This window comes from Adiantum capillus-veneris, chromosome 20 (genome assembly GCF_014529385.1).
Source record: "Adiantum capillus-veneris isolate H3 chromosome 20, ASM1452938v2, whole genome shotgun sequence".
Classification (NCBI taxonomy): Eukaryota; Viridiplantae; Streptophyta; class Polypodiopsida; order Polypodiales; family Pteridaceae; genus Adiantum; species Adiantum capillus-veneris.
The window spans coordinates 37,664,865-37,691,733 of NC_140950.1; the positions used below are offsets into that span (position 1 = coordinate 37,664,865).

The following is a 26,869-nucleotide window of genomic DNA, read 5'->3' on the forward strand; positions in this document are numbered from 1 at the left end:
TTCTTGTATGGGCCCTTTGCTTGTATGCATCCAAGGGGAATCATGCTTTTTCACAAGTGTATGATGCTTAAACAAATAGAGGAGGGCCCAATATTATTTTCTTGTGAAAATAATATACAATTTGAGCCCACTGGGTTTCTCCCATGGTAGAGAGCTTCTTCAGGTTAAGTTGTACAGGGAGAGGAGGAAGGTTCTCCACTCGCTTCTCAAAACAGCGAGAGCAGTAACAGAACCACTCTTCTTTAGGACATGGGAATCTTCTTAGCACTTCTTCTTCTAGATTGTCAAAGTGGATTGGTAGTGCTCGCATGCGTCGTGCAAATCGGTAGCGACCTTCTGCCGCTTAGCTTCAGATGACTTCTTCTTTGACAAAGTAGGTACAACCCGGATTTCTGAGCTTGAAGCACTTGCTTAGCCAGATGCTTCCCCCTTCGGGGTCATGTGTTTCCAGACTGGCTTATCTTCTCCTTGCCTTTGGCTCGTGTAGCCCCTTTAGGCCACTTTGGAGTTATATCTTTGACTGCAGCTTCTTTAGGGAAAAGAGGTCTCACCGTTTGCTTCCCTTCCTTGATGTGAATGATTTCTTTGTGATGAATGTCGATGTAGATGACTTCAGCCCTTTTGCTGCCTTTGTTGCTGGCACTCATTGACAGTGTGCCTTGGTTGACGACAGTGATGGCACTTCACCAATCTCCCACCTGATGCTTTCGATTTATACTTAGAAGGAGCGACACGAGATGGAGAATTTACCTCTTGAATGCTGACAACACTACAGCCTGGCAGTAGCACCTCAATGAAGGCTTCTAGTGCCTCCTTCATCTCCTCTTCTTCCATCCTCCAGTTAGAAAATTCCTTCAGCCAATCGTCCATGATTGATAGTGGGCATTACTTTCAGCATTGTAAAATGAAGGGTCTTAATAAAGCCCTCCTCAGTGGGGGCACCAAATGATGGACGCAAAGCGGACCCCGAACCCCGACGGCCTCTAAAACTCCAGGGGCCGAATGGCGTGCCTTGAGTCTGCCACGGTAAAGTGAACAGGGGGCACCACCTAGCTTTGAGTGGCTAGGACGCAAGACCACGATGATATGAACACCGCAAACTTACACACCGAGAGAGAGAGAGAGAGAGAGAGAGAGAGAGAGAGAGAGAGAGAGAGAGAGAGAGAGAGAGAGAGAGAGAGATTTGCAAGCGATGAAAACCCTCAGGGGTGTGAGGGTGAATTATTTCTACAATATTTACAAAGTGGCATGCCGTGGTGGTAGAGAGGTAGGGAGAGGAGGTGGTGCAACCTACTTGGTGTGTTCTCTAAGACGACTCAATGATTGTGAATACTTACCACCAAGAGCATGCATGTGTGTGTGCATCGACCATTGGAGTCGAGAGATGGATGTGGTTCCCTTCGCATGGTGCAATTTCCAAGGCAAACCCAACACACAAGACCCCCTTCCTCGTGATGGCGATAGTGTCAAACCTTCCCACTACACTCTACCAAATCCTTGGCTCCTCATGAATTGCCCCCCTTCGATAGTGACCTCTCAGTGCCAATTTATAGGTGTTGGCTGCTTGGATTATGGTAATCCTAGTGTGGTTAGGGTAAGCTTAATCGGGGAGACAAAGCAAGTGGTGGGTCCGGTGTGGTTGACCCTTGCTTTTTTTTGGGAGGTTATTAAAAGATGGGAATCTCTAGGTGGGCCTTCGTGACCATCACCTAGAGAGAGGATATTTACAAAAAATGGAAATTTACAATGGCTCGGGTGAAAACTGAAGATAATGATGAAAATAACCTATAAAATACTGGGATGGAATCGTGGTTGCGTGTTGCCAACGAATGATGTGGTGCTGGTGCATTGGTGTCGAGCGTACTTCTTTTCGGAGTCCGCCGGGGCATGCCTTCGACGCATTTTCTCTTTTTGTTGTTGGCGGCACGTGCTTTGGATCCTTCTTCTTTATTCGTCGATGTCGTAGTCGTTTCTCCTCCGTTGTATTTGTGGTGGGGTGCGTATATGCATGAGAGCGGGTGTGTGTATATATATGTATGTGTGTGCGAAAAACGTGCGTGGGAAGGGGGCTTTATAGATATAATATATATATATAGTTTTTTTTTTCTTTGTTGATGGCGGATGGCCGGCGGTCCACTTTCTACTGCGTGAGGCGGAGAGGGGGGGCAATGGGGTATGGGTAGAGAGTGTGTGTGCGGTGTGTGTGTGTGTGTGTGTGTGTGTGTGTGTGTGTGTGTGTGTGTGTGTGTGTGTGTGTGTGTGTGTGTGTATGGATGGCTTGTTGCGGTGCGTGAGCGCCCGGGTGGGAGAGAGGGTGGTCCTGCGGACTGAGCGCACAGCGCTGAAGGGGAGAAGGGGGGGGGGGTGATTGTGTGTGTGTGTATGTATGGTGTGTGTGTGTGTGTGTGTGTGTGTGTGTGAGAGAGAGAGAGAGAGAGAGAGAGAGAGAGAGAGAGAGAGAGAGAGAGAGAGAGAGAGAGAGAGAGAGAGAGAGAGAGAGAGAGAGAGTGGTCCTATTGCTGCTGTCCGTGAGAAGGAGAGAAGAGAGATGATTTATGCTTGCGTGGTCTGAGCGCCCGGGTGAGAGAGAGAGTGGTCCTGCGGACTGTGCTGAGAGAGAGAGATTGTGAGGGAGAGGGAGGGGTGAGGCTTTGGATAAGAGAGAGAGAGAGAGAGACAATGTGAGGGAGAGAGAGGGGTGAGGCTTTGGAGTGGGATAGGGGAGATGTGTGGGTGAGAGAGAGATCAGGGGGGGGATTCTATTGTCTTACCTGGAAGCTTGAGGACGAGGGGAGGGAAATAAGTCAATGGGTGGGAGTGAGGGAATATATCAGCGGGCCAAGAGGGGGGGGGGAATGAGGCCAATGGGAGGGGAATGAGACCAAGGGAGGGTGAGGCGAGCGGGTGGGGAAGAGGGAGGAGGGGTCGGGGAGGGAATATTAGCGGGGGGGGGGGGGGGGGGGGGGGGGGGGGGGGGGGGGGGGGTAATGAGAGTGGGAGGGGGAAAATGTGAGGGGGGAATGTAAAGGGTGAGTGTTAGAATACAGAGAGTGGAGGGTGGGGGTTTCCATGCGGCTCACACCGAGGGAGCACGAGAGAGGGGTCCGGGGGTTTTTTCAAAGCTTCCGCCTGGCCGGAGGGGGTTTGAGAGTGGGGTTAAATTGGGAGAGAGGATATTGGGGGGGGGGGGGGGGGGGTATGCAAGGAAAATGAGGGAGAGAGAGAGAGGGGGTTTTTATTTATCCAATTCCCGTCGGGCGGGAGGGGGAAATAAGCTGGGGGGGGGGGGTACTGAGAGTGGGGGGGGGGGGAAATGAGTTTTTTTCCTTTTTTTTCCTTTGATTTTCGAAAGTTGGCTATCACCACATCAGAAAATATTCCGCATGTACCTTTTACAGAAGAAGAAGTGGAGCAGGGACGACAGAAACTGCTAGACGAGCAGGAGAGCCAAGAGAGAGAAAGAAAGACTAAGGCAGACCGAGATTCAAAGAAAAAGCCTACATCTCTACCGGCCAGCCCACCACCCTCCCCATTTCCTAGCAGCCCTCCACAAGAAGAGAAAGAGGAGGAAAACAAACCAGAAGAACAAGAAGAGGCCAAGCAAGAGCAGAGCCAGGAGCCGGAACCAAAGGAAGAGGCTAAGCCTCAAAGTGGGCAACAAGAGCCAAATGATTCATATAACACATTTTTGGACCTGCTAGCGGCAGGATACACGAAATAAGAGGCTGCCATAGTCGCATTCGACTTGGCAAGCACAGAGCCTAAGGAACAAATGCAAAGCATCAGGTTAGTAGAACTAAAAGAGATAGCCACAGATACAGTGGACCTGCACCCGCCCTCCAAGGATTGGGATGTGGAAGATAAAGTTGGAAGTAGACTTATAAGACCTAGGGTAACTGAACCTGGGATCCTCCTCCCTACCGCCCCTTATATAGGCTAGCTCCTAGCACTTGCCCTAAACGGATCCCCAGTCCGCATTGGTCCAGCCGGCCCTTGGCCTAGGTCCTTGACCCCCTAGGTTGGGCCTTGCCGCGTAGGACCCTTCTCCTAACATTACTCCCCCCTTAAGGAAGAGTTTTTGTCCTCGAAAACACAAGTAGTAATATCTTCTTAAGAATACTGATGTTTTATTTACTGACGTCCCATAAGTGAGCCAGTTGTCTGTATGACCGATAATTGGTGCAGTGAGGAGGTTCAATGAAACCAAGAGCAACATCTTGATTTTCAACATTTTTGTCCATTTGCAACCACTTGGGTCTAAAATGGTAACTCCATTTATGACTCACTTGAGTGTTGTAAAGGAGTAACCACAACTAAGAGTTGTCCAAAGGCATAACCAGTTTTCAGATCTTTTGAAGGTACTGGAATAATGCAAGGAAACCTTGGCGTAACTTTCCATGCAGTTGTGAGCCAGATTTCCTACTCGCGTGAGTATCTTGAAAAGTCCGTAGATAGGGAATGTCCTCGTGTTAGAATTCTGAATAGTTTGGAACACAAAGAACTACATGTTCATCCCTAATGAAGGTTACTTGTCAACATACTTTGTCAGCACACCTGATAAGTCCTTGACGTATGAAAGTATTTATACAATCTCCAACCCCACCACAAGAGGTGTTCAAAGTCGAAGATCGTACTTAAGCAAATTCTAGAATAGGAAGAAAATCATCTATTCAGAAATGCGTTGTGCTAACGTATGCTCTTAGCAGATCCTTTAGCACAAGATTACTCTTTGTAATCTGCCTATCCCCTTGGATAACTGACAGTACTGAGATGTGTTTTCCTCATGGTTTACAGACAGTCATCCCAGATGACTGGTAAATGGGGAATCACAGTAGTGTAAAACCATCGTGGTTAACTTGAGAAAATCTACAAACGCCCAAACCGAGCCATGACCTGTGTTGGTGATTAGTAGACCCAAAAGTTATCTCATAGAGATAGTGCACATAGAGTGCAAAATTCTTCATAAGCAACAACCTGAGGAATATGCATGTCGTTCAAAATCAGCCTTTGCTAAACACTAGGACCCATAACACCTAGTGTGCATGCATGTAGCAAAAACTAACCCGAACCTGTATATCCATAATGATCCTTGCCAATACTTATGGCAATGTGTGATGCGCCTAGCACACATTAAAAGGAATGTAAATAGTTCTGAAAAGAAACTAAATACTTTTAGTTGCAATCTTTTGCAAGCCTTGCTGAAATGTCTGAATCACAGTAGAAGGTGGAACATTGATCACTGCTAGGTACAGACAGTGAAATTTTTTCATTAACAACTTATAGCCTTGGTATATGTATAAAAAACCATCTGTAATGTTGTTTAGCAGTACTTGTACCTTAACAAGTCATTCTAAGTATCCGACAATTTTTGGCCACGAAATTGCTCCTGATATGTCATGCTAAAAATGGTCTATAAAACAGATGTGACCAGCACCTAGGGACTTTGTCGTGACACAAAATTGAAATAATGGCGCCAGTGTCAGTTCAGAGACTCATATTCTCCACATGTAGAATATGTATCATGTAAGGATGTGTAAAAAAGAACATCCTTCAAGTACAAGATGTACTTGTGTGTGGAGGTAACTGCAAACACCCTACGACGAGAGTGAGAGGGACCCTCAGTATCCTTGCTCCACACTGGCTAAACCGAACTCCTTGAGTTCCTAGACCATGTTGTATCCCATGTGACAACGTGTGCCAAATTGAACCCTACAAGTATGTTCGTAACATCATAAGATAGAAAGATAGATTGGACACTTTGCCCAAAATACTTTGTGTTGACATTCCTTTGGCATGGCTCTGTAGCATTCAATCTTACTTAGACGTCCTGGAAAACCAAGCAAAGCATACTAAAAATGGAATAACACCAAATCAATAGATGCGTACCTAGAGATGTGAACGTAATGTACACTTCCCTGTATTCAAATGGAGAGGAGCACGTCCCCTACCTAAGAGAAATAAACAGCATTGCACTAAGAACCCTGGGTGTTTCCTTTGCAATCCAAGCCCTTAGATTAGAATCTACGTAGTCAAACCCATTGGTAAGACTCCAATTGAAAAGTGTGTCCGTCTACTACCGCGTTGGTAGATTGCGGAATTCTTTCCTTGAAAGTATAATTGGGAGAGATCAACTGTGATCCTCAATGCAGATCAAACTATGATCCTTAATGCCTATGGGGTGATGTAACAATCAACGATTGGGTCTTACCCTAAATCAGTATGTCCATAGGCACTCCGTAGTGCTATAGATAGAGCAAGAAATCCACACAAGTGAAGTTCTGAGCTATTATGGACAGCCATGCTGTCGCAACTGATTACTGCATCTATACTTTCTTGTATAGATAAGCTGCTGTGAGTTGAAGATTATTGAAAACTCACGTTGAGTGTCGCACTAAAAACATGTAGTGCAAAAATGACACCCTAAACATTCGTAATGACAAGACTCTTGCTTGTCATTTAACATCGATGTGTACTTCCTTCGGTAGAGTTTGAAAACAATCACCCAAAGAATGCCAATAGCTGGGTCCTACCCTTGTCCGGACAACGGCTCTTACCCTCTTTGGCTCATAGTCCTTATGCAAAATAGTGTTCAATTGACGAAGCGATGAAGACTAATTTGAGTAGAATCTTAGCCACGTGCTACCTGCGAGTGAGAGCATTGTGGCCCAAGCTGGCTCACAAGCAGAATATGTATCAAAAGCTTCTTAGAAGAGTTTCGTTATTCGTGAAAGAAATAAGAAGAAGAGAGAAAAGAAGAGCATGCTGGGCTAAGGAACTTTCCTTAAATTTGTAGAGTGTGTGCCCATAATGTGTGCTCTTAGACATCTTATGCTTGAATTGCAGCTTATCCTAAAAGCATTCCACAATCTGTCTGTGTAACGCTCTCATCAAGAGAGGCAACAGAAAAACATAAAACTCATTCCAATCCACCTATCTTGCAGGGGTCGTGATTGTATGAGGACGACTTAGCATTGGCACTTTGCCCATGAATCAAGTCCAAGTTTTAGGTTCTTTTTAGTGTTGTTGTGCGTTGACAACAACCCAAAAATCATGTCAAACAATCCAAAATGTATCTTGTCCTTGACAGAGTGTCTGGTGTTATAGCGGAAGCATAAACCAACAAGTGATGGAATTCATTTCACCTGGCTAGCATGCCGTGCATGTAGAGTGGCAAGCCCTTGGCGAGAGTGACGGCCGCAAAGGTGAGAGCCCAAAACCATAAGTGCCTTGTACCGGCGAGATTGGTAGGGATTCTGTGAGGTGATATCCCTATTAGGCTAGTTCCTCGAAGCCTTGGTGCATATACAATTGCCAAAGCACTTTTCTTTGCACAATGACAGTAATTGCCACGTAAAGTGTAAATAGGAAAAAACAAGAAAAACTTAAACTTGGCTAACCTGGTCGTTGTTGCTGCAACTAGTTGTCATGAAAGTTGGGAGAAAAAATCATTCCAAAATGGCCCATAGCCATATCTGCACAGACACCCTCGTATGTCTTATACACCTGTCTGGTACATAAGGCCATAATCTGCAAACTTGAATTCACCTGCAAACACCTTGCCTATTCCTTCCCCATTGTGTATGCTCATAGCATATGCCAAACGTGACCAGCTTCAGTGCAAGATGTAGAAATTGAAGCCTTGCTTCGTAGAACTATGTCTGCCATTATTGCCAACAAATGCTCGTGAAGTACGCCTACTGATGAAATTGCCGTTGTAAGAATTGAACGAGTTGGCATCAAGAAGAAAATCAAGAAACTATTTTCCAGATATTGATGTTTGGTTCAATAGACATGGCTGACAATGGATTCAACTTCACCTGTTTTGAGTGCCTCCTGTTGAGAATGAAATTTATAATCGGAATCTGACTTGCCAATCACCGTTGCTGTATAAGGCACAAGCCATGCCCGAGTTGCCTCTACTATGAGACAACCATGCCTCGTGGAAAAACCCGTACAGAGGTTATCTTTATTGGAGCCGTGCTCTGTAGTCCAAATCATGGTAATGACTACCAAAATTGGACGTAATAGATGATCTTACCGAGGCACAATGGAATAGCAAGAGGAAGTCGACCGTGTTGAGCATTCACAAATTATCGACCTTGTCCAGTTGTACAATGTGCTGAAAAAAGAAGAATAGTTGGAATAGATATGCCTCTTGACATGATGACGTAGACGGAGCCTTGCTCCACTGATGTCTTGAGCAGATAACTGGCTAGAAATGAAGCTCGAGCAACTTACTTGGGATTGCAGGTAATGATCGGCCTTGCGGAGTACTTGACTCATACACTCACAAGTCTACCGTTTAAGCGCGACACCTGGCCTATACTTGCATGTACTACGGATGAACAACTTTGTTTGCAAACTTCTGCAAAATCGAAATGAATAAGAAACATCAATTTGAAGTGTACAGTACTTACCGTCCATCGAAAACGTCATGATCGCCATCTCCAACAAATATGAAGCAATTATGGACGTAAAGGTCAGGGCAACACATCGGTGGCGATGTTGAATAACCCTTATGCTTGTCGATGGTTCTCAACGACCTCTTTCCGGCTTGTTTGTGTGAACCACACAATGCCAAAATCTGCAGCATCTCGTACATCTACGGTTGAGAACCAAAAAATCGCTTATGCCAAGGCTACGAAACCCCAAGGGCTTCGCATTGCTGCGTGTCTGCAATTAGCCAAAAAAATAGAGATTTGTGCCGTGGGATAAGGCTCTTATGGCTAGGGTGCCCAATCTGGGGCGCCCGATTGTAGACCCCAAAACAAAAAACAAGAGATTTTAAAAAAAATAAAAATAAAATGTAGCGATGGCTTTCTGAGCAGCGTGCACGAAGCAGGCGGGTGCATGGACTTCTGCGTATGGCGCTCCAACGCGCATGGTGCAATGACGGATGGTGTTCCTGATTGCAGCGCAATTAATTCAATCCAAACCTCTATTGATTTGGTGATGCTCGCCGTTTTGCCCGCCTGTGTGCAGGGGGTATTTCCCACGGATCTCCTTTGAGCCACCATACCTCTAAGGGGTGGCTCCTGCGGCTCTGCCCCGCGTTCGGCCAAAACGGCCCTTCTCCTACTCAAGGGGCCATGCCCGCTGCAGTCGAGATCTCCTCCATCCCCTGCTTAGGGCGGCTGCACACGACAGCCTGCACCTCTCTTGGCAGAGGGTTTGTCCATGAGCTGTGTGTGTGTGTGTGTGTGTGTGTGTGAGAGAGAGAGAGAGAGAGAGAGAGAGAGAGAGAGAGAGAGAGAGAGAGAGAGAGAGAGAGAGAGAGAGAGAGAGAGAGAGAGAGAGAGAGAGAGAGAGAGAGAGAGACCATGCAACCTCATGCAAGAGCAAGCACTAGTCCTCTCCTTCCTCCATGGCTACTCCTCCATGCCCTTCTCCCCTGAGCTCTGATACCAATATAAGACCTAGGGTAACTGAACCTGGGATCCTCCTCCCTACCGCCTTTTATATAGGCTAGCTCCTAGCACTTTCCCTAAACGGATCCTCAGTCCGCACTGGTCCAGCCGGCCCTTGGCCTAGGTCCGTGGACCCCTAGGTTGGGCCTTGCCCCGTAGGACCCTTGTCCTGACAAGACGCTTTGCAAGGACAAAGTCAAAGGCAGAAAGAGAGAGAAGCGGAGCTACAGGCCAGCCTAGCAAGGGCATTGCAAAGATTCTAGGAAATGGAAAAGGAAAATAAGGCAGCAGCCCAAATAATGCAAGGAGTTGAAGAGGAATGTCAGCAACTCAACAAATCACTGATAGATGCCGAGAGGGAAAGGAATAACCTGACCCTACAGCTGGCGGAGGAGTCTAAATAAGTTGAAGCAATGCGGAACGCCAAAGAAAAGGCGGAGATAGATCAAGAAGCTAGCCAGGATGAGGTCCTTGAGATCAAAGACCAGCTCAAAGTGAAAGATCAAACCATCCAGAGGCTGCGGGCATCTTCTGCCAGAGTCAGAGCTACTAGCTCGATTCACATTACTATGGAAAGCCAACTTTATGAAGAACAGATGCAAGAACTTCAGAAGGAGCTGACTCTAGAGAAAAAGCAACGATTGATGATGGTAGAGGGGTCAATAGTTATGCAGACAAGAATGGAAGAAGATCAAAAAGCCCTGCAAGAGGAAGTAGAAAGTATCAAAAGAAAGCTCGAGGAGGCAGAGAAGATAAACGCCGAATTGAACGACCTCCTCGTGAATATGGGTGAAGAAGTTGAAACAGAAAAACAGAAACTCCTAAAGCAGATTGAGGAGGTGAGAGGATAGCAAGCCGTAGAGCAAGAGGGCATAGGGCCAGCAGCCAATGAAGGAATAGATTTAGAAAATGTGGCAGATCCGGTGGACACACCTATGCAAGAGGAAATCCTAGAAGGATCCTCTCAAGAGCCACAAGATCTGACACAGGAGGAGGAAGAAAAGATGTGTAAGGCAATAGAGGTGGAGATCAGAGAGACAACAAAGGAAGCCTTGGAGTGGGAGTAGAGGGTTTTGAATTCCATGACCATCCAAAAGATTGATGCCAGCAACCTCAGGCGCAAATGGCTTCAACCCTCTCTCCCATATCCTTTGTTGAAATATGAAGCAGCCACCATCAATAAGCGGATAGAGTAGAGCCAACCGTACCACTCTACAATGCAGATACCTCCCAACTAGAAGGGGTCAGGCTAATAGTTGACTCTCAGACAAAATGGAGGAAGGCTTGGCTGACGAAGTACCCACAATACCTAATCCATTTGGTAGAGGCACCGAAAAACATCAGAGATAACCTCAGCTTTTGTCCTCTACCAAGGATCAGGACATGGAAGGCCCAGGAAATATTACAAAGGAGCCAACCCACTTGGGTGAATTATCCTAAGCTGCCGGGCTTGAATGCAGGTGAGAGAATAAGTGTCCAATACATGGTGAAAACCCTAACGGGCGCCATCAAATTGTTCACTGGCTCTCCTGACCTTACGTGCATCATGATGAAGAAAATCTGCAAAACTCTTCTAGCAGTATTTGAGACATTCAAGCTAGGCCAGGTGACAGATAATATCTTCTTCTTCCAAGATACTTACAGATGTGCCTATGATCTGTCTGGTCAACCTTCAAAGGAGGTGATACATGCGTTGTATCAAAGGATAATTTTTCTACCGTCTTATCACCTCCAGGCCTTTGAAGAAGTGTTCTACACCGGCTTCTTCACAATAAACACTGATATTTTTGGCCCAACAATGATGAATCTACATGCAAGATACGAATCATTGATCAAGATGTGTGAAACCATATGATGAAGAAGCAGCTCGGCGGCCATGTCGGGGACGACATGAGCAAGGAGGTAGAGAGTGTTAGAAGCTGGATACACCCCACGACAACTAACTACTCGGAAGATTATCATTTTTTGTAATTATTCATTTATTGAGGAAACCTGGTTTTTCACCTTGTAAATATTGGGGCTTACAGAAGTTTCCAGATTGTATCCCAGTTTTGATAGTTAGATGGAGTAGATGTTTGATTTGGAACTTTAGGGTTTGAGAATTGTAAGGGGTATATACCACTTTTTGACCTTAATAGAAGGACCTTTTTGTCATTTTAAAAACAAGTTTTGAAGTCTCTGAGTGAGCATACTGTGTACGAGAGAGAGTGTGAGCTTCATCTTGACGCTACGTGTGCACCGGTGGTCGGAATCGAGTGCGGAGAAGTGCAGCATGTTGCCCCCGACGAGAGCTACACGCCGATACCTACATTGCGTGCGTACGGTCCGGTTTTGTGAGCTCCTTCTACGAGCTTCATCTGGTGATTTGGTGAGCATACGTTGTCCCGATTTTGCATTGCATCATATCCACGCATTCACATTGAGTAGAGCTACACATTAGGCACTTTAGATTTCGGAAACGAAGACCTGCAAATTTTGGCCAGACATCCTACGTGATTTTGCACCGGGTGTTTTGGGTTGGGATTTTGGTTCATAGACCTTAGGGAGAGCAACCTATTGGTGTTAGTAGGGTCTCCTTCAAGTTCTATGGTGTTTCGAGATTGTTTGATGGGTATTCGGCTCTAGACAGCGTTGTAGGAAGTTTCCTCTTATGCACTCTGGAAGGCTGTGACTTAGACAATTGGTAGATACCTCTGTAGGAATTAGTTAGGAGTTGGTCGAGTGTAGGTTGGACACCTTATGCTTACTTCCACGCGCCTGCGGGTCGAGCTTCGTCCTTAACTGACAAATCTTATTAGGTGAGTTCTCGTTGTGCTGACGTCCGTCGCGGCGTATCCGTCCAACATTGCCTATGTCTACAATTGTCATTGATTTACTTTCATCAATTCATGATTGTTATCTTTGTATCTTTATTTTGCAAACAATATGTACTATGGATGATGGACTTAATGATTATATTGTCTTGTGGGTGACTATTTTGGGTCTATATTTACCTTTGCACTTTTTTTCAAAGGTATTTAGACAAATGAAACATTCAATATGGTTGATGGATGCCCTGCCACCAAAAAAATTTCATCTCAGGCGTCGCTATATTAGGCTCTGCAGCGTCGCTATAAGCGTCACTATTAATGGCCCTGCAGCGTCGCCATAGGCGTCGCTATATAGCGACGTTTATAGTGATTTTTATAGCGACTAGCATAGTGATGCTTATAGCGACGTCCCCGTATCGACGCCGGGGGTTATAAAAACCCAATGTATTTCCGTCGCTAAAAGCGTCACAAGAGCACACAACCTCTTGTAGTGATTTAAAATATGTGTCATGACAAAGTCCTTAGGTGCTAGTCAAATCTGTGTTCTAGACCACTTTCAGCACGATGTATCAAGAGCAATTTTGGTGGCAAAAAATTGTCGGATACTTAGAATGACTTGTTGAGGTACAAGTACTGCTAAACAACATTACAGATGGTTGTTTATACATATAGCAAAGCTCTAAGTTGTTAATGAAAAGTTTCATTGTCTGTACCTAGAAGTGATCAATGTTTCACCTTCTATTGTGATTCACACATTTCAGCAAGGCTTGCAAAAGATTGCACAACTGAAAGTATTTAGTTTCTTTTCAAAACTATTTACATTCCTTTTTAATGTGTGCTAGGCGCATCACATTTTTCATAAGTATTGGCAAGGATCACCATGGATATACACGATCGGATCTCTTTTTTGCTAAATGCATGCACACTAGGTGATATGGGTCCTAGTGTTTAGCAAAGGTTGATTTGGAATGGCATGCAGATTCCTCAAGTTGTTGCTTATGAAGCATTTTGCACTCTATGTGCAGTATCTCTATGAGATTGCTTTTGGGTCTACTAATCCCCAATAGAGGTCATGGCTCGGTTGGGTGTTTGTGAATTTCTCAAGTTAACCAGGATGGTTATTCCGGACTCAACAATGCTACACGATATTGTGATTCCCATTTACCAGTCATTTGGGATTATGGTGCACCTAGTTTGTGTCGACACAGGGGGAAGCCAACAGCAGGTGCCCATTAGGCTGGATAATGATATCGGATTTTGGCAAGACTCAAATGCATTTTGGAGCAGGTCTCACACTGATGTGTAAGCCAAACGCCACTTTTATTGGTCAAGTTTGGTTTTGAAGCTCTACGGATCGAAATATTTACAGGTGTCTAAAGTACAGCACGGCTCGATTTTTTTGGGCTCGTCATTTCAAGGTATTATTGGATTGAGAAGAGGGTACCAAGATGAAGCTTGAGCCAGCCTAATCATTGCGGTTGATAACGTTATGTTGGATGCCGCATTAAGTTCAAAGACGAAGAAATGATGGCATTGTGTTTCTTGGCTAGTTCTTCTCCTGGAGATGCTTTCAGTAGAGGAGCCTTGAAGCTTACTCTTGGTCATTCTATTGGGTGGTTATGCTTTGGTGAGCAAAGCTACATGACGGCATGGCTTTCGGTGGGAACAAAGCCCAAGCCGAAGAATTTTTTTGAAGGGTGGTGGGACCGATCGCCAAGCAAGCTTATAAAAAGCATAGCTTTGAGCTATTAAAAGGAAAAAAAAAACGTATGTCTGTCTGCACTAGACGAGCAGCGCGAGCAGGGAAAGTGCACCATCTGTGTGTGGGTCCGAATGCATGGAGGAAGCCAGGTGATGGCGCATGCAGAAGAGGGGAAGGCCAAGTGTTGCACCAAGCAGGAGGGCGGCATCTGAGAGGGTGACGGGGGCTGCAGCCCACCGATATACAGTGCAGGAGGGGGTTGCCTGTGGGGGGTCCGCCACCAGAACGCGCAGGGAAACCGGTTTGGAGGGGGCTCATGGTACAGAGGAGAAGCGAATCATAAGGGGTGTGCAATCACAAGCCAAGGATGGGGGGTTGATTACAGAGAGGCCGAGGGGCCGGCTACAGTCAAGGGAGCGCTGCAGAGGAGAAGAAGGCAGTCAGTTGTGGGTGGGGATTAGGAGATGGCTGGTCGGTGTGGCCGAGGGGAACTACAGGGGCCATAGCCTGCAAAAGCATAGAGGGTGAGGGAGAGCTGAGGTGCCAGCTCCATAGAATCCGAGAGGCTCCAAGAGGGTACAGGCTGGGGTGCTAGCAAGAGTGTGATGCTTCGATAGCTGGGAAAGAAGGTGATATTGCAAGAACCAGTCGAGGTGACCACGGTTATGAGCTGGTAGAGAGGTAGGGCGTCGCAACAGAGGGAAAAATGCAGCACTAGGACTCAGGAGGGATTTGTTGGTAGCACAGACAAAACCATGCAAAAAAATTGAAGGAGGAGCGCATCCATACACACTCTCTTGCCCATACTTCACCATAGACTTTCCGTATGCTATGCCGATGGTTTTTTTTTCCAATGTAATCCATTGTTGTATATGATCTAAAGTTTAAGAAAATCAGGCTCCCTCTGCTCATTGTTTGAGAAAATATAAAACATTGTTTTTCGCTCTCATGCCTATGTGCGGGCTGTGTATGTGAATGGTTTTTGTGCAAGCAAGGTGTGTGCAAAGGGCTACAAAAGTCTTGTGGTATGTTGGATATATTGAGTTAGTGAATGCTATCTATATGGTTGTGAGGATGGGAGCTTGTGGGAAAACTTGAGTCTGCCAATGATCTTGAGGTGTCTGAGGGCGTCGAAATTTCTTATGTGTGAGTGTATGGTGCTATCAAGGATCAGAGGTCTAGATAGTTTATTGTATGCTTAGCGACCGAGTATATACAGTCAGGGCTGGTCGGGTTTGGGCTTGGTCAATAGTTGTCTCCAGATTGTGAGTCAAGGTGTGTGTTTACTGGGGGATAGGGGTGCTATGAGATCATTGGGCTATATAGAGGCATTGATTAGTATGTGTTGGTGGTTTTCCCATTTCCCCTTTCCATCTTGTGGGGGCCCCACGGAGGATCCACTGATTGCTTCCTAACAAAGTGTTCGTGAGTCAATATGAAGCAGGAGTTTGGTACAGTGTTCAAAGGAGATGAAGATGCTGACGAGTGGATTGCCGATTTTGAGCTATTTATGCTGGTAGTATTGCAGATGCCAGATGATGAAGCAAAGCTCCAGACTCTACCTTTGGTGCTGTGAGGTAAAGAAAAAGTTTGGTTTGATGGCTTAAAAGATGTGCACAAGTAGAACTGGATCGGATTTCGAGAGCACTTTCTACAAAGGTATCGAAAGGTTGTGTCGGCCTCGGAAGCAGATGGGAAGATAAAAGGCTTGCAGCAGGATGTAAGTGCAAATTTTGATGCTTTTGTTGATAAATTTGAAGCTTATTGAGGGGATTTTGTGGCTACTACCCAAGCAACCAATGCGGGATACTTTAAGCGGGAAAGGTTTCTATCTTGTTTACATCCCTATGTTCGTGAGAGAGTGGACTATGACGATCCAAGCACTTATGATGAAGATGTCAGAGTCGCCAGAGCAAAGAGTCAAAAAATGAAGAAGAAGATGAAGGCAGGATTGCTACAGTCGGCAATCACGGTAGCCAGTGGACCTAAACCCAAACAGATGGATGATCATCAAGAGGTAAAAGCCCTTTCTTTTTTTGATATGAATGTGATCAAAGCACGTGAAGTTGATGCCAGGGTAGAAGAGGTAGAAGAAGTGCCAACCAGGCCTCAAAATATACAGCGAGGCATATTTAGAGTGCCACCCAGTTTGCTTGCTCAAGAGGACAAGGCGATAGAAGATCTTAAAGACGAAGTGTTGGTTCTAGAACCAACAACGAGGAAGGTAGCAGTGGTCCAAGAATTGGCAAGTTTGAAAGAGGAGTCTGATAGTTCTCATAGCTCCAGCAGCAGTTTGGATACCAATGCTACATGGGAGACAAAATCCATGTCTTCTAGGTATGAGACTTATGATGTGTTTTATGTGGATGAAGTGATGAACAATGCATGCGAGTTGCCTGCCATCCAGCTAAAGGTTGAAGAGAAGCATAGTGCAAGTGTGGAAGCCCCTTGTCGAGCAACCCTATCAAATGTTGTGTGATGGTGAGTCCCTATCGGACGAAGAGGTATGGTTTGATTGTGCATCAGACTTAATTGAAGAGCAGGTTTTCGAGGATGACTTGCAGGAGCTAGAAGCAGAAGTGGAGGTATGTTTAGTTGATTTTTCTATGCAGGGGGTAGGGCAACCTTGCCTTGGTGAGCATGTAGAGGTGCATAGTATAGTTTCAGAGTTTGTGTGTAGCCGTGGAGAGTTAGCTCCGACAGATGACTCTATGGAAACTGATAAAGGTGCATCCTTTAAGGGAAAGGTTCCATGCAAAGAGGAAGGTGCCGCCAACCTTGCAGGAGATGAGGTATTTGATGAACAGGTTGAAGCTCTAGCAAGTCATACTCTTGAGTATGAAAAGGTGGCCTTGGAGTCGTTTTCAGACAGTTTGGATACAGGTTTGCAAAGGGATCAGGTTTGCTTGGCTATGCGGCAGGCTCAAGAAAATGGCATGGTTTTGAAGCTATGTGTTGTATGGTTAATAACTATGATATTGGAGGTTGCTTTACAGGTATTTTTGTGTCAGCAGCGAGGTTTTCTTGAAGTAGACAATACCATGGAGGGTTTTATAGCAGATGGCAGGATATCTGCTTATGATTCAGGTTTCTCAAGTGATGGAAAATGTGCTTATAGCGGACACGAAGATTTATGGATGCAGGGTGACAACGCTCCGTGATATAAAGAGCTGGAAGGGTGGCCTTTTTTTTGGGATTGCACGTGCAAAGGGGGGCATAGGTGGATGGCTATGGCCAATGTTTGACTTTTGATCCAAGTGGACTCTACACCATGCTTGGGGAAGCTTCGAGCTTTCCATTTGACCTTGGAGGGTGATGCAATAGCAGATGCTTTTCTCTCTATCTCTATCCTATCTATATAGCCACTATATATCTATGTTATATCATTCTCTTTATACAGTCATATTTAATCTAAATAATTCTATGGTTGAGCATGAATGCTCAACGAGGGGGTGGGTAATGATGGTGCACCCAGTTTGTGTCGACACATGGGGAAGCCAACAACAGGTACCCGACATTAGGCTGGATGATGATTTCGGATTTTGGCAGGACTCAAATGCATTTTGGAGCAGGTCTCACAGTGATGTGTAAGCCACACGCGGCTTTTACTAGCCAAGTTTGGTTTTGAAGCTCTACAGATCGAAATATTTACAGGTGTCTAAAGTACAACACGGCTCGATTTTTTTGGGCTCGTTATTTCAAGGTATTACTGGATTGAGAAGAGGGTAACAAGATGAAGCTCGAGCCAGCCTAATCATTGCGGTCGATAACGTTATGTCGGATGCCGCATTAAGTTCAAAGCTGAAGAAATGATCACATTGTGTTGCTTGGCGAGTTCTTCTCCTGGAGATGCTTTCAATAGAGGAGCCTTGAAGCTTACTCTTGGTCATTCTATCGGGTGGTTATGCTTTGGTGAGCAAAGCTACACAAAGGCATGGATTTCGGTGGGAACAAGGCCCAAGTCAAAGAATTTTTTTGAAGGAGCGACTCATAAGGGGTGCGAAATCACAAGCTAAGGATGGGGGGTTGATTACAGAGAGGCTGAGGGGCCGGCTACAGTCAAGGGAACGCTGCAGAGGAGGAGAAGGCGATCAGTTGTAGGTGGGAATTAGGAGATGAATGGTCGGTGTGGCCGAGGCGAACAATAGGGGCCATAGCCTACAAAAGCATAGAAGGTGAGGGAGAGCTGAGGTGCCAGCTCCATAGAATCCGAGGGGCTCCAAGAGGGTGCAGGCCGGGGTGCTAGCAAGAGTGTGATGCTTTAATAGCTAGGCAAGAAGGTAATATTGCAAGAACCAATGGAGGTGAGCACGGTTATGAGCTGGTAGAGAGGTAGGGCATCGCAATAGAGGGAAAAAAGCAGCACTAGGACTCAGGAGGGATTCGTTGGTTGCACAAACAAAATCACGCAAAAAAAATTGAAGGAGGAGCGCATCCATACACACTCTCTCGCCCATACTTCACCATAGACTTTCCGTATGCTATGCCGAGGGTATTTTTTTCCAATGTAATCCATTGTTGTATATGATCTAAAGTTTAAGAAAATCTGGCTCCCTTTGCTCATTGTTTGAGCAAATATAGCAAATATATAACATTGTCTTTTGCTCTCATGCCTATGTGCGGGTTGTGTATGTGAATGGTTTTTGTGCAAGCAAGGTGTGTGCAAAGGGCTACAAAAGTCTTGTGGTATGTCGGATATATTGAGTTAGTGAATGCTATCTATATGGTTGTGAGGATGGAAGCTTGTGGGCAAACTTGAGTCAGCCAATGATCTTGAGGTGCCTAAGGGCGTCAGAATTGCTCATGTGTGAGTGTAAGAATTGCTCATGTGTGAGTGTATGGTGCTATCAAGGATCAGAGGTCGAGATAGTTTATTGTATGCTTAGCGACCGAGTATATACAGTCAAAGATGGTTGTGTTCGGGATTGGTCAATAGTTGTCTCCAGATTGTGAGTCAAGGTGTTTGTTTACTAGGGGATAAGGGTGTTGTGAGATCACTGGGCTATAGAGAGGCATTGATAGTATGTGCTGGTGGTTTTCCCATTTCCCCCTTTCCAACGACTGTCTGTAAACCGTGAGGGAACACACTTCAGTACTGTCAGTTATCCAAGGGGATAGGCAGATTACAAAGTGTAATATGGTGCTGAAGGATATGCAAAGTGCATACGTTAGCACCAAGCGATCCAATCAGTAAGCATTTATTGCTCTACTTAGAGTTTTCTTACTATAAGTTAAAGCATGTTTGCGACTAGGTGTAGTCTCTTCATGTATAACTCAGGTTATCAACCTTGAACACTCGTTAGGGTGGGGTTGTTTATAGATGATGAAAATTGGGAACAAGTCAAGGACTTAAATTTGGCTGATGAGTTATGTCAGCAAGTTACTTTCATGGAAAGTGCAAAGAGGTACTCTTTGTGGTACATCTTTGTTGTGATAAACTTGTTTACCATGCTCATGAGCGTTCTAAATGGAGTCTACACACTATGTTTGGATAGGAACCGATACCATTAGATGGTTACAAATGGACAACAATGTAGAAGATCAAGATGTTACACTTGGTTTCATTGAACGTCCTACGGAACCGGGTTCCGCTTAAATGAACCGTTGGATCTATGAGGAATGTTACGGTAGAAAAAATTAGTGTTCTTATGAAGATACCATCAATTGTGTTTTCGCGGACGAAAACCCTTCTCGAAGGGGGGATTAATGTCAGGACAATGGTAGGAACAAGCACGGCCAAGGGAGAGTCTATGATGGCCTGACCAGGCTGCAAACCTTGGGTGGCCAGCTCAACGTGGATAAGTGTCACATTGGTGAAAGCAAAGTCACTCTCCTTGGCCATGTAATTTCAGCAAAAGGGATTGAGGCTGACCCTAGCAAGATTCAAGCTCTGGTATCTTTGTCATCAGCCACCACAGTTAAGCAGTTGTTTTTTTTCCTTCAGAAGGTAAGATACTTAAGCAGGTTCATTCTCTTGCTATCTGAAGTATTTCTCCCTCTATAACAAGTCACCCAGAGGGATGTCTTCTCATGGAGTGAAGAAAATGACCAACAATTTACCGAAGTAAAGCAAATCCTAGCCACGCTCCCCACCATTTCACCCCCCAGATGGACGAGCCATTTTATGTGAGCCCCAGTGTAGGAAGTGATACACTCGGATCCGTACTAATGCAAAAGGACCCCCAAACTTCTTTCATGCATCCTATCTACTTCTCTAGTCGTGTCATGACCCCATCAGAAAAGGGATTCACTAGAGTAGACCACATGGTGCTCGCACTAATGCTTGCTACCACAAAGTTCCGCTCTTATCTACTGCCTAGACCTTTTTTAAGTCTACCAATGGAGAAGGTTTTTCCGTATGTAATGTGACACATGGATGTCTCATCTAGTATCTCTAAATGGCTAGTTAGGTTACAAGTCCTAAGCTAGAAAGAGCTCACTCTCTTTTCTTTTCTTGACGGAGCATACAAGAGAACAGTGGACCAATCAGCAGCTGGCATAGTCATTTTCAATGAGCAACAGGAAAGGGTATTCTCCATCGGACAGCTATTACATTCCCACTCCAACAACAAAGCAGAGTATGCAACTTTAATTCCTGGGTTGGAACATTGTATTTCGCAAGGGATTCATCGCCTAAATGTGTTTGATAAAGCATAGAAACGGCACTTGGGTTTGCAAAAATCAGGTTTTACTTGGTCAACTACGCCAAGTTAAGGATCTTTTAAGAAATTTTGAAGCAGTGCAATTATTTCATGTCCCCAGGACAAAAATCAAGAGGCAGATGCTCTAGCCAAGGAAAGAATACAAGACGTTCCCATAGGAGCAATCAAACTAAAACTACCCGTCTTTCAAGGTAGTGATGCTATGCCTGATATCATCAACTTTCTACATATAGGAGAATGTCCAGAAGGGTACACTAGAGGCCAGAAACAGTGGCTGGTAAAGAAGGCTACCAGATACCGCCTTGTAAACGACCACTTATATTGTAAGGGCAAGGATCAGATTCTCAGGCGAGTACCAACCTTCAGTGAGATCACAGAGGTAATTTCGAGTTACCATGATGGTGTCTGCGGCGGTCATTTTGCTTTAGATATCACCAGTAGGAAGATTCTACAGGCACGATACTCTTGGCCTAGTTTGAACAGGGATGTGCATCATTGGTGTAAAACATGCAAGGCTTGTCAAGTGGCTAGTGATTGCACACTAACCTATGAGCCAAAGACTCCTATCATCGCATACGGTCCATTTGAGAAATGGGGAATAGATGCAATCGGTCCTCTACCCCAATTAGGTAAACTATACATTCTAATTGGTGTAGACTACATGACCCGATAGGCGAAAACAGCAACCACCACCCGCATTACAGCCCAAGAGGTAGCAAAGTTCATATTTGAGCACATCTGTTTCCGTTTTGGCACTCCTCTAGAGATAATATCGGATAGGGGACCAGGTTTCAGAGGTGATTTGGTGGGAGAACTGATGAAAAAGTTAGGCATTACATGCCGACATTCCACACCATAGTATCCACAGTGTAATGGTCTAGTAGAAAAGGTAAATGGAATGATCTGCAAAATCATCACAAAGCAGGTGAATAACCACACCGGAGACTGGGATAAACATCTCATGACTGCTCTATGGGCCTACCGAACGACATTCTGAACATCATTAGGTTTCACCCCTTTTCGTCTAGTTTACGGAAAGGAGGAAATTCTGCCCATTGAGGTACAGATAGCCAGCTTACGAGTCATGGCTAGCCAATTACAGCGCCCAATTGTAAATCTCCGCAACCACATCCTAGATCTGGAAAGACTCCAACTAGATAGGTAAGATGCAATCAATCACTATGTAGCACAAGTAGAGCGATGTCGGCTCACCTTCAATGAAGGGCTTAAAGAAAAGGGCCTGGAAAAAGGCATGTTAGTGTTGAGATATGACAACAGACTTGACACCAGGAAGGACAAGAAATTTCAACCCCGATGGGAAGAACCATTCATTGTTAAAAGGCGCTATGACAAAGGTAGCTATAAGCTGATGGAAGCAGATGGGAGATTTCACAAGACTAGAGTCAATGGATGGAGGCTAAAAAGTTATTTCCTTAGGTTTGATCCAGAGTTCATGCTAGATATTCTAGAAGAGGGAGAAGCCTCTAACTCCGCGACTAAAGAATCAGAGGTAGAGCTAGAAGCATGAATGCCTCTAGCCAGACGGGAGGGTTAATGACGGCCGGTTTTCAAAACCGCGACCGCGAGAACCAAACCCGAAGAAGGGGAGAGCATATTACCAAGAGAAAAAAGAATTTTCTTTAACATTCACCATCCTTTAGGCTTAACCACTAGCGGGGCGCCACTAATTTGGCCACATCTCTCCATTATCTCCAGAAGATAGAGACCTCTCTCTTCTCCTGCTTGGCTCTGCCAACTCTCTCTCATCTCACTTACCCTGCTCGCTGCATCACCTGGCCCAGTGGGAACATAAAACGAGATACCACTGTCACACCCCCTCTGGCGCACCGCCACACATTTTGTAAATTCTCTCTCTCTCTCTCTCTCTCTCTCTCTCTCTCTCTCTCTCTCTCTCTCTCTCTCTCTCTCTCTCTCTCTCTCTCTCTCTCTCTGCTCGTCCATATTCCAGCCCTAGCAGGCCGCCATACTACACCCCTCCCTCTTCCCTCTTGTCCACACCCCCTCAGCTCCACTCTCCTCCCTATTCCCCCCCCCCCCCCCCCCCCCCCCCCTGTTTTCTTCCCACCGGCAAACCACTGCCCTATCCTCCCCTGTCTTCCCCTCCCTCAGTTAGCTCTCACTCTCTCCCTTTGGGTGAGCGGCCCCGCAAGCATAGAAGAGAATCTCTCTCTCTCTCTCTCTCTCTCTCTCTCTCTCTCTCTCTCTCTCTCTCTCTCTCTCTCAATACATTCCCTCCACATAACCTCTTATCCAATATCCCCCTGCCCCCCTCACTCACACACTCTCTCACTCTCTTCCCCACGGTGGGAACCCGCCACTATGGGTAATATTCTCTCTCTCTCTCTCTCTCTCTCTCTCTCTCTCTCTCTCTCTCTCTTTTGGGAAAACTTATTATTTACATATATATTACATCATTGTTGGGAGAAGAGGGGGAGATCGACTACTTAGAATATTCAACATAAGCTTTCAAGCCATCACCATCAAACTGTCCACCTCTTCTTTCAATTTCCAAGCACACACACTCACCTAGACTATGACACACACACACACACAGTAAACATAGAATTGACATAGACAAGCTTGTAAGAGAGTGTAAGAGATGTGTAAGAGATGGAGACTAGATTAGAGAGTACACAACAAAATAACCATAGCTTAAGAGAGTAGAGAAGAGAATCTGCAAGAGAAAGGCCTAAATCTAGCCCCAAACTCCTAGGCACCTCTCTTGTAGAGTTGGTATTTAATATATTACTTTGAGTTTAAGGTGCCAAAAATTGAGGCCCCTCTTTTACAATTACTTTCACTTTTGTAAATGAGTGAAGCTCATTAGTTCTTGCATGACCCATAAGTGGAGTTCCCACTACAACTATTTACAGAGCCATAGTGGCTTATTGAAATGATGTTCTAAGATACTGTGCAAATATAAAATGGCCAAGAGTAATTGCCATCGCCTCTTCATCAACTCCCCGTATTCCACTCTACAAAATCATCATCAACTCAATTAGTAAAATAAATAGACAGCACATAATTAGCCATTACGCCAGCTATCCGAATTGCAGCTAACTACTATAATAGGAGGGTGCCCAGTCTCGTAACATCCCTCCCACCACGGATAGCAAATGTCCTCAATTGCTCAATAGAGAAATCAACTGGACCGTGAGTGATGGAAAGTGTGGAGAAGATCGGGAAAGTTGCGAAAAAACTTTTCAGGCATCCATTTGGCATCCTCTCTAGGGTGGCCTTTGAAAGTCAAAAGGTAATGGTTATAAATGATTCCAGTGCGTATAGTGGTGGTCTCATGGTCAACTATTTTATCAGGGATGAGTTGCTCTTCTTGGTCTACAAGTGAAGATGGCTCTTTATAAATGTGGTGTGTAGGTAGGGGTCCTCTGAATGGTCGTAAAAGACTAATGTGAAATGCATTGTGAAGGTGGCAATCTGAAGGGAAATTATACTATTAAAGTACATTTCAAGGTGAGACATCTTGTTTAAATCTGTTTGGGCATTACACCATGACCCAAAATATAGTAAGTATCCAAGCATGAGCTGAAGGCATTTTAACAGTCCTCCTGCCCACTTTATGTGCCATAAGGCTGAATATCTGAAAAGAAAACTTCACCAAAAATTTAGTACCTTATAGGGCTAGGAAGCCCAATGTCTAGATGTAAAAAATTCAAGAGATGTGGTAATATATGCACTTTTTGAAGAAAATAATTAAATACCATTATGGAACAATTGGTCTATTGCATTATACAGACATCTTTGTAGCTTTGAATTTAAGCTAGCACATAACTAGTAAATTAATGATGCAATTTAATCACACGTCAATAACTTGGCATTTGGATTTTTGAAAAGAGTGTAAACCATTGTAAATTGAATACTTATCTGGAGTTTGAAGCTCACAATTCGTGAGAGAATGTGTAGTAAAGAGTGAGTGGTTGTGTGATGTGTCAACATTAGAACTAAAAGTGGCCTTTGTGCTATGATTAGTAGCATGAAGATTGAAAAACATATAACATGGAGTTATCAATGATAAACCACATTTGTCAAGTAATGATCCATAAATGATAACAAACTGACTATTATCATGAATGAATGTCAACAATTTTTGTTGTAAAGAGATAGAAAGGAGAGAAACTTACGAATTATATTCACGGACATACACTCTGTCTTGGTATTGATGAAAAATAAAGAAAGAGATACATCACCCAAGGTCATTATAAACTTTTGAGATACGTATTTTGACTGTTGGTGGTTAGCCAATACCAATGGCTTCAAATACAGACATGTGCTTAGTGGATTCTTCCACTGTCTTCTCGGTGCCATCTCTGGAACTTACAAATAGAGAAAAATTCATGGAGAGTTAATAAAACAAGTTCATCTGATAAAACTTGTTTAAACACATGTTTCAAGAAAATTCAAGAAAATATAATAAATTTAAATTAATTTATCTGGGTGTCAAATCTAGTAGGCTTCTTTGTAAGCCCTTTTGATAGTTTCTATCCGCTTCGAGAGGTTTTCAACATCATCAGCATTAGCGGTGTTCAGTTTGTACAATGAGCTCGACAATGGTATTGTTCTTGGGTATTCGTCAGAACACAAGCTACTACTTCCAAGTTCTCTTGGAATGATAATGTCAATGTCTCAAAATATTTGTAACTTAGTTGTCCTGTTTGGTTGTTGAGTGAAATTAGAATTTGAAATTGGGTCCGAGTTCTTATGAATCGGGGTGTATCGACTTGGGGGGCCAACGTCAAAGGCCTTGGTGGGAATAGGGCCGGCTTCTCAGAAAGTCGACTTTCAAAGTTCAAAATTTAAGGTCACAAGGTCATTTTTTATAAAATAGTGCAAGATTAACATGGGAGACTAGTAAACAAGAGTTAGATGGCAAAGAATTACCTGTTAAAAGACTAGGCATGCAATGGGCAGCAAAAGTGGTAAGGGCGGACAAAATAACCAAGGTTAGGCGGTCAAAATAAGGTGTAAATTGGGTGGTCAAAAAGAAATTTAAGTGAATGACTTTGGAGTTTGGTGAAGTGCACCCGTGTTTGGGTAATCGATAGAGAAAATCTTTTAATGGGACAGCCAGTCAAGGGTGTAATAGGATGGACATGCCCTTGAGGATTTGACCCTTGTGTACCAAGTGGGTGGTTGATAGTGTTCGGACAAAATCATTTTCTTCAAACATACAAAATTCCTTTTCTTGAATTTGCCAAGATGTTTTTTTTTTTTAAATTAGTTTTTACTTTGTTTGTTTGTTTTTGTTTTGTTGGGGGGGGGGGGGGGGGGGGGGTGGGGGTACCACTATTTTTCTCCCTTTTTGGGGTGGAATTTCTCCTTTTCCTCGTTGCTCTCAACCGACATTTTCAAAATTAAAAATGACACCATATTAAGCTAAGACATTTTTCTCGAACACTCATGGTCAACCATGAATTCAAGGCGTGGGGGTGATTGCACCCTTAAGGATTATGAACCCTTGAGAGTGAGCGGGTGGTCAATTGCATTGGTTAATTTGGAGCCATCTTTTTTCTTTATCTTTTTTGTGAAGCTAAGGAGTTAAGGAGTTGAGAGGAGGTGCGAACTAATGTTGAAATGGATGTGGTTTCTAGAGCCCAGCGGCAGAAAGTAAAACAAAATTTAAGCCACACCTTTTTTTGAAAGGTGTGTGGTCATAGGCTAAAAGCATGGGAGGTAACGTCAGTCAGACACAGATGGTGCGCAGAGGATGTTGATGAGCTCACGACTTGTAGAAGGTGTCTTGGCTCTCGCGCATGAAGAAAAGGGTGCGGAGATTTCCCGGGCGACCACATTGAGAGTGGTTTTTTCAGCATTCTGTGGTGGTCAAATTTGGGGTTTCTTCTCAAGCAAGGGAGGTCTCCCTCGACAGTTTTTTTTTGCAATTTCTGTCAGATGTTTAAATTTCAGCTTATAGCTTGTTGGTTTGATGGCTTTGAGAGCTTGCACTGATCCAAGCTCAACCTTCACTCGATCCTCAATCCCTTGAAGATGATCCACTTCCTTTGCATGGATAGGCGAAGCCAAGGATAAGCTTGATTACTCACCCTTTAATTGATTCCTCTCTACCTCGTTTGCACTCTTGTGGGAATTTCGGATCCGAGGTTCGTCTCGAAATGAAGATCACATGCAACATTACATTTATGATTAGCCACGATCGACAATAGTTCAAGGCTTATGACAACCCTTCTCCTTTGTCTTATTATCAGCTACTACAGCAGGCTACTTTCCACAAAAATTCAAAGAATGCCAAGC

General features: G+C 44.5%; 1 protein-coding gene and 1 pseudogene across 1 annotated transcript; both read left to right on the plus strand.

The window, feature by feature from the left end:
• The first annotated feature begins 14,019 nt into the window (after positions 1–14,019).
• On the plus strand, positions 14,020–14,459 carry LOC147432377 (uncharacterized). Its single transcript, XM_086491571.1, has one exon. It carries the CDS (start codon positions 14,079–14,081, stop codon positions 14,445–14,447), a length of 369 nt encoding a protein of 122 aa, XP_086347697.1. The 5' UTR covers positions 14,020–14,078; the 3' UTR covers positions 14,448–14,459.
• A 1,371-nt stretch (positions 14,460–15,830) lies between these two features.
• Positions 15,831–18,521, plus strand: LOC147432378 (uncharacterized; annotated as a pseudogene).
• Positions 18,522–26,869: the final 8,348 nt, after the last annotated feature.

Coding starts and splice junctions, on each gene's coding strand:
- LOC147432377 (XM_086491571.1), top strand. CDS start 14,079: ATGCAGAAGAGGGGAAGGCCAAGTGTTGCACCAAGCAGGAGGGCGGCA.